At 36.5% G+C, this 8,411-nt stretch overlaps 1 protein-coding gene across 4 annotated transcripts in view; it reads left to right on the top strand.

The window, feature by feature from the left end:
- Positions 1-373: 373 nt before the first annotated feature.
- LOC127863521 (uncharacterized) overlaps positions 374-8,411 on the top strand; it is a 32,432-nt gene continuing 24,394 nt past the window's right edge. For 2 of the 4 annotated variants that reach the window (XM_052403064.1, XM_052403063.1), the window contains exons 1-4: positions 374-703; positions 2,390-2,532; positions 2,940-3,059; positions 6,900-7,013. In XM_052403064.1, the coding sequence (XP_052259024.1) occupies positions 459-703; positions 2,390-2,532; positions 2,940-3,059; positions 6,900-7,013 (622 nt within the window). In that variant the 5' untranslated portion in view covers positions 374-458. Of the gene's footprint in view, positions 704-1,173; positions 1,196-1,732; positions 2,135-2,389; positions 2,533-2,939; positions 3,060-6,899; positions 7,014-8,411 lie in introns of all 4 variants that reach the window. The other 2 variants (XM_052403065.1, XM_052403066.1) reach the window with 2 other exon arrangements.

Raw genomic sequence — 8,411 nt, 5'->3', positions numbered from 1 at the left:
AAATTAGTAATCGAGCCGACAATGACCAATCGAGCTCTCGTAATGCAGCATCGGTAAACGACCTGTTTAAGGAAAGTTCCTAAGGTAGATATTTGTGATATTCTGGTATTAAAGAAACTAATAGCTATGTTTTAAATATCATTAATATATCAGATATCAGCTACTTACATGTTTCTTTTCATTTTGTTTTCGATAAACAAAGCATCATGTCCAATTAATTTTTTATACTTCTATAAAATTGTATTGATACATATTTAATTGAAAGCGACCACCGAATACTCCTATTTTGTAAAATGAAAATCACCATATATATAAATACGATTGATATAAATAGTGATTGCCCATATGCACTTCCGTACATCATATACTAGATTACGACTGATTAGAGATAACGAACTTGTCACATGTGTGTATTGATTGTATTGGATTATATACTTGATCGAGTCTGAGTTAATATTATGGCTTCTTTGAAAAATGAAGAAGCAGTCGAAACATCTAACCACATGGAGAAATGTTCACTTAATGGAGAAGTGACAAACAACGTAACACACAATGGGCCTGCTTCTGAAAGAAACAAACTTGAGGCTGTTCCGGAATTCGGAAATGAAATTCGAAAGGAGTTTATGCTACGACCGAACAGTGTGTTTCTAAACCACGGATCGTACGGTAGCATGCCGAGATGTGTGCACGAACGGCAGGTTAGGTAAGTGTTGACTTAAATACGATCTTTATGTTTCAGTCGTATCACCTGCTAACCAGCGTTAACCGGTTCGTTTAACAACTACAGTATGGTGGCCGGTTCAAGTCATGTTAATTTTGGGCGGGTATAAAACGATCGAAGGACTAGTCAAAGCGCAGCCAATATAGGCATATGTGGAAAACACAGCCAATATACATAAAGAAAGTCTGGATAATGTTTTAAAAAACTATATAATGATTCTCAATCAAAATTACTCCGGTTTTATTTTTTGATATTATAGTTTTGTGACTTTATCTTTTCAAACGTCGAATTTAATATAAATTTTCTGGTACACATTACAGCTATTAATGAATCAAACGTATATAAAAGCTCACTTTTGGAAATAAATAAATATATAGTTTAATAGTATAATGTATAAATTACACCGTCTGGTTGAAACACGAACATAATTTAAAAAGTATTTATGTTTCCAGAATCGGTAGCCCAGATAGAACGGTAAGATAAACACAAAAAAGAAATACGAAATATCTATGTATTATAAAACTAAATTTATATTATATTATTGTATAACAACTGAACATGTTAAATAAATTATACTATTTCTAACTATTAAAAAGTATTGAATGCATTATTAGTCTATGTATTGAAACAATTATTCAATGAAGGACTTTTAAACATAGACTATAACAAACGTTTTATTACAATAAATAAGAAAACAATATACATGACACAATAAAATCGACAATATTATCGAAATGAAAAGTAATGTGCAATCTTTCTAAAAATACATTGTGTATTTTCAAAGAACTTATAATACAAAAATAATACCGACAACGTTATACTTGCTATCTAGACACAAATACATGTGAGCATGTGAGGAATGCTACCTTTAACTTTTTTTTTTGTTATACAATTTAGTCACTGTTTGATGAAGGTACAATTTTCAAGTTAAATATGCGAGGCGATATAACTAAAACATAATGATACATAATAATACTCCTTTAGTCGTTAATTATATTTTTTCATTTAAAGCCCAAGTCCCATACAGATGCCGGATATATCCGGCCCGATTCGGCATGTAAACGTGTAGCCGCCGTGTGGCTCCGTGTCGATCCTTGTAGGTCCTGGAACGTCCGGCATTGTCCTTGGGGATCCGGGAGGCCAACACGGCAGTCCGGCGACCGCCGTATCTATGCCTTGGTTGTCAGTGTGCGTCGTTGTCATGTAACTAATTTACTGTCCTGAAACGCCAGATGAGTGGAGGAAGATCGCCAAGCAGTTCAGCTGCACAACTGTTGTGGTGCCTTGGACGGTAAAAAGATCGCCATACAGTGTCATCGGCGTTGTGGCTCCTTGTACTACAACTACAAAGGTCACTATTCCATAATCCTCATGGCCTTGTTCGACGCCGACTACAAGTGTATTTGGGCGGAAGTAGGTATAAAGGCTCCATAGCTACGCTTAACACCCCTAAATGCATCGCACAGGCAAATCAGGGACGACACTTTCCGCTTTAATGGATTTTGAATTTTAAGGAGGTCGCTTCTTAACGAAGCAAGTCTTTGTAGAAAGTGTCTGTCCTGATCAGCCTGTGCGGACCGCACCGGCTAACCTGGGACGACCCTTTACGCACATGCAATAAGCCTAGTTTTCCCAGATTGCGACTCATTAGTATGTTGTAACCTTCAGGTACCTTGTTGAGATGGAGAGCCACCCGGACACCTGGTTCCGATACAACATGTACGGCTACATGAAGGCCACTATAGGTCGGGTGGCAGAGTTCATGGGTATACGTATGGAGGACACCTTCATGTTACAAAACGTCACCAAAGGTAATAGTCGGGCGACAGGCATTTGTAGCTCGAGTATTACAGTAGCATACATTTGCAGCACAACCATTAAAGTTTCGTTAGATTACCATTATTATTTATTTTATTCTCCATTTCAAAATTCGTAACCTACTCCGCCATTACCGGAAGTCTGATGTTATCTATATGCTTCTCAAATGCATATTTTATGAAACCCTAAATATAGTGTCTACATATTACTTATTTGCTCTTATTTTAATTCAAACAATTTTGTACATGATGTTTGAACACTTCTCATAGTAGTTTGTGTTTATAAACAGAATCGTGTTTGTATTGTACTGATGCACTTTGGCTATATTTTGTTTATTTGTATTTAAATGGTCAAAGGCGTTTTGCCAATATTCCAATAAAATCTTGATACTATATTCTAGCGGCCAATACCGTTCTGAAGACGTTCCCGTTCCATTCCGGTGACGCTGTGCTTGTCAACTCGCTGACGTACGGTGCCGTCAACGTCGCCGCGCGCGCCACGACAGCGGCGTCTCTGAACGGTATGTGTGCGTCAATTAGGTTCCTTCTGTCGTGCTTGTAATTGTTACCGAGACTGCTGGTGCTGCAACTACTGCTGCAACTACTGCTGCTACTATTGCTGTTATTTCTATTGTTTCTATTCGCCTTGGTTTCATATTTTGTTTGTGTTTTTTTAACATAATAATATGGATGTGCATTTTCGAGGCTCCTGTTTATAGTGTTTGCCAGTGGTGTTTCTAAAAGTATATGTAAACTGTACTCGTTGGTCAACGCCCGACCATTCGAGTGTTTTTGTATTTTAAAGTTTATGTAATACTTCCGCGCCTGAGGCTGCATTATGTGTGGACCCGCACGACCGTTCGATGTCTCAGAACATGAACAGTTTTATATCTAATTGTATATCATAGCGAGATGAGTTTGACGTTGTGTAAAACTATTTTAAAAAATACATTATATTTATGTTCATCGCTTGCACTACAATACACTTTTTAAAATAAACGAAAAGTTTCTTTTCTGATCTCTGTGGTTTCCGCTTATGTACACGAGGCACACATAACACTTACATTAAGCCATATCTTTCATTTTTATTAGCTCGACTATTATATATGAAATATATATAGTGGAGCTATCCTACTCACCCCGGCGTCAGCGTTTCCGTTTCCGTTAGCGTGCAAGTGTTAAAGTTTTCGCACTACCCCCATTATTTTCATTGTCCCTTGACATATTGCTTTTATATTTTGCATACTTGTTTACCAACATGACCCCAACCTATAAACAAGAGCAGACAACTGTATCAAGCATTTTGACAGAATTATGGCCCCTTTTATACTTAGAATATTCATATTATTGATAAATCTATGTTAAAGTAACAATCAAGCTCAAAAATATCGAGTATTTCGTTAAATAAAGCTAACCCATAAGAAAATCAATGTTCCTTTTAGCAAAATGCAAACTTTCAACGTTAGATGTTGTCTGGTATAATTGATTTAACGAGATGCAAAATGCTCGTTTTTATTTTTTTGTGGCCACAAATAATTCCATTTATATCTCCCGTGAAATATCCGAACATTTACGGGCGAACACGAGATTGGATACGGTAAGCGTCGGAAGCATGACGTAGCTCTCATGAATAATCATTCTGTGAAATCAAAATGAATTCTGGGTAACTGGAACTTAGCGAATGCGAAAATGGCTTGTATAAATTATGCAAATGAACGCAACCCGAATGAATCCGATCCTGACTCGAAAGCGAAAGTAAATTACATCGTGGAACGATATTTAGATATTTAGATGCTTAAAACTTGCCGAATGCTTGTAATATAACGTTTTTACATCAATGTTACTTGTTTTTAGGGTCTTCCTATTGTAATTTACCATCGTATGGTACTACTTGTTGTCGAATGTTTTTATATAGCATAGTACAGTAGCCGTATATATTGGTGAGCGTGATAGTGACTTTAAAATTTGCGTACTACCCCACATATTTTCCGTGTCCATTTACATATTGCTTTCATATTTTGCATACTTGTTAACAATCATGACCCCAACCTATAAACAAGAGCAGACAACTGTATCAAGCATTTTGACAGACTTATTGCCCCTTTTATACCTAGAATATGCATATTATTGATAAATCTATATTAAAGTGTGCGTACTACCCCAAATATTTCCTGTGTCCCTTGACATATTGCTTTCATGTTGTGCATGCTTGTTTACCAACATGACCCCAACCTATAAACAAGAGCAGACAACTGTATCAAGCATTTTGACAGAATTATGGCCCCTTTTATACTTAGAATATGCATATTATTGATAAATCTATGTTAAAGTTTGAGAAAACAACACTTACCTTACATACCACAATGCACTCCACCCAAACCATCCCCCACGCCCCTCCCCCCGAGAACCCCCCCCATCCCCCCTATTTTTTTTCTTATTTTTGAAAGATCATCTATTAAATGATCACACTCCCACAGAGCTCCAGATAAGGTTTTGTGAAATTCTTAAATAACTACCACATTTTCAAAAAGAATTCTTAACTCTGAAATTTTATTCTAAACGTAACTACTAAGTTTTGGAAAATAATTCTTATTTTTTCTAAATGACCTAAAAATAAATAATAATGGTTATTTTCATGCAAAAAAACTTTATTTATGCGAGTTCAACAGTGTCTTTTCAGTATTATAAAAGATTTATTTTTTAAATACCTTTATATGCCCAAACTGTGCTTAGATTGCATGCCTTAGATGAATTTTTACATATTTCACAATTAAAACGGGTCTCCCCTTCAATCTTTTCAACAATTAGCCACGGGACTTGTCCCTTCCACTCGTTCAATGTTTTTTTGTGGTAAGTTTGGACCCGTCGTGTCGCGTTTTTGTTTAGCTTTTCCGACTGTGTCGGCAACTGAACATACAACATCGTATAAGATCTTTTCTATAATGTCTTTCTTAACATTTAACTTCGGCTAACTTTGCGTACAATATGTTAAAAGCGTGTTTTTGGACGCTTTGCAGTTTTTTAGGACGTTCTCTGGGCGCCGCCATTGATTTTTAACCAGGTTTTCCAAAGGAAAAAACTGGTTATTAGATTGGCGAATGCGGGCGGGCTGGCTGGCTGGCTGGCTGGCTGGCTGGCTGGCTGGCGGGCTGGCGGGCTGGCGGGCGGGCGGAACAAGCTTGTCCGGGCCATAACTATGTCGTTCATTGTCAGATTTTAAAATCATTTGGCACATTTGTTCACCATCATTGGACGGTGTGTCGCGCAAAATAATTACGTCGATATCTCCAAGGTCAAGGTCACACTTTGAGTTCAAAGGTCAAAAATGGCCATAAATGAGCTTGTCCTGGCCATAACTATGTCATTCATTGTGAGATTTTAAAATCATTTGGCACATTTGTTCACCATCATGGGACGGTGTGTCGCACGAAAGAATCACGTCAATATCTCCAATGTCAAGGTCGCCACGACTAAAAATAGATTTAAAAAAAAAACTTACAAAGGGGGTTAATTTTGTTTGTTCATTTCAAAAGTTCAGTTTGAGTTTTCTCCCTTTATCAGATTTTTTTTCACAATGAAAACCTGGTTTTGTGACAATTTTGTCCCTTGTTGACAGATAGACTGTATACGCCGCTTTTATTGGAAAAAATAATTTGTTATACAAACCCGATAACCATTCTATATAAGCACCGCAAAGATCTTTAATACGCGAAAAGAACTCAATAAAAAAACGAAACGAACCGATGTAAAAATAATATTCGTAACTTGATTTTGTAATTCTTAATGGTACGACAAGATTTTAAAATAAATACGTAACGGACATGAAAATAATTCGTAATTACGAAAATACGACCCTTATCTGGAGCTCTGCACCCACATTATACCCCCCTCTCCCATCACCCCATTTTTTAATTATTTTTTGTTTTCTTATTTTTTAAAGATCATCTATTAAATGATCACACACCCACATTATACCCCGCTCTCAATGATGGCTTACGTTATACTGTCAAGCACTCGAAAAGTCGAGCGCGCTGTCCTCTGACAGCTCTTGTTTGTTTTCTTTCACATCCTTACAGCTTCTGATGACTATACAGTTTGAGAAAATACCCTTTTCGGACCTCTACAAACAGTTTGAACTAAATTTACTTTTGACAACATATTTGAGGTCACTTAATTTGAATACGAATACAATACCCCATCGGTTATGATCATTAGCACAACCACAACGAGAATGGGGCGTTTTTTTTAATAATAGTTACTACTATTCCTCTCGCGGCAACCGAAAGTGACACTTATTATTCTCGGTACGACTTCCCTTAGTCATTAAATGCACTCAGCGTTTTGATTCTTCTATTGTCTAGGCGCGCAGACTCTTTCACTGGACATCAACTTCCCAATTAACAGCGAGGATGAGGTGGTACAGAAATATGAGGACTTCCTTAAACAGCATCCGGAAGTGAAGCTGGTTATAGTTGGTAAGCGGTATTACACAAATTGATCGACAATATTTTTCACTTTGGGTACCCGTTTTAGTATGGCATATCAGCTTTGTGTATATCTCACCTTCTACAAAAAATGACTTAATCCCAATGGCTTAGAGCGGTCACGTGAACGAGGTGTATTTTCCATATACCCCGAGAAATTTCGATAAACGTACCAAGGTATAAAATGGCGTCTGTTTGATGAACTGCTGGATAAGTCATGCTATTACACACTGACATTAACATAGTATTCTATTTATCCTGCAGCATTAAAAACTACCGTTTAATTGTTAAACCAATAGCCAAAAGAGATTACATTAACTGCATCTAACTTTGCGTAGTAATATCAAAAATATTTTCAACTTACAAAATGTGTTCTCATATGTCAGACATGATGCAGCATTTATCATCGACGATATTGTTAATTTTTGTAGATAGTTTAAACATATTTATTTCTTATGGCATGTACAATTTATACAGATGTTACACAATATAAGCAGAAAAGGATTGAAACGAAAGAATCAAGTTCTTATATAGTTTCTCTCATTAGAATCAATATTTACACATGGAAGTGGCAGTGTTTAAAGACTATACATTTCATGATATATGCCAGTAGTAACAAGACGGGATATAAACATTTAAAAAAGTGAGGTGATCAAGGTAGGATGAAGGATTTTTGTAGATAAACAACTCTTCTGTTTAAATACTCTTTACTAACTGGAATATAATTTATAAAAGTCAAACCTCTGCTGGCTCTTGTTCTTTTCACCAAAATCGATGCATGGATTAAAATCACCATGTTTATTTTCGTGTAGTTTTGTTTGCTTCCATAGCGATCCTCTTTTTCGATTTTAACAGTTAGTGTAAGTAGGCAATTCTTTGTGGATAGACATTCTTGTTGAGTACTTTTTGTAAATTTGAAACAGAAGATTGATTTGTGTCTTTGACAACAACAACAACAACAAACACCGATTCTTCATGTCATTTCTCGTTTCAACAACCGTATTTAGGTGTATGGATAGTTACAATTACTACCTCCAGGAAAATGGGCAAATGTGTTCATAAACTGGCTAAATAGTTACCATAATTCATGTTATTATCATTATGATTACACTATGGGTCGTGCTCCGTGAAAAGGGGTTTAATGCATGTGCATAAAGTGTCATCTCAGATTAGCCTGTGCAATCCGCACAGGCTAATTAGGGACGACACTTTCCGCTTTATGATATTTTTTGTTTAAAGAAAGTCTCTTCTTAGCAAAAATCTATTTTAGGCGGAAAGTGTCGTACTTATTAACCTGTGCGGACTTCACAGGCTAATCTGAGACGACACTTTACGCACATGCATTAAAACCCCTTTTCACAGAGCACGGCTCATATTATGCAACGATTG

The sequence above is a fragment of the Dreissena polymorpha genome, unplaced genomic scaffold, assembly GCF_020536995.1.
Source record: "Dreissena polymorpha isolate Duluth1 unplaced genomic scaffold, UMN_Dpol_1.0 chrUn012, whole genome shotgun sequence".
NCBI classification, from domain to species: Eukaryota; Metazoa; Mollusca; class Bivalvia; order Myida; family Dreissenidae; genus Dreissena; species Dreissena polymorpha.
The sequence above is the reverse complement of the archived record's forward strand: the minus strand, read 5'-3'. Positions and strand labels throughout refer to the sequence as shown.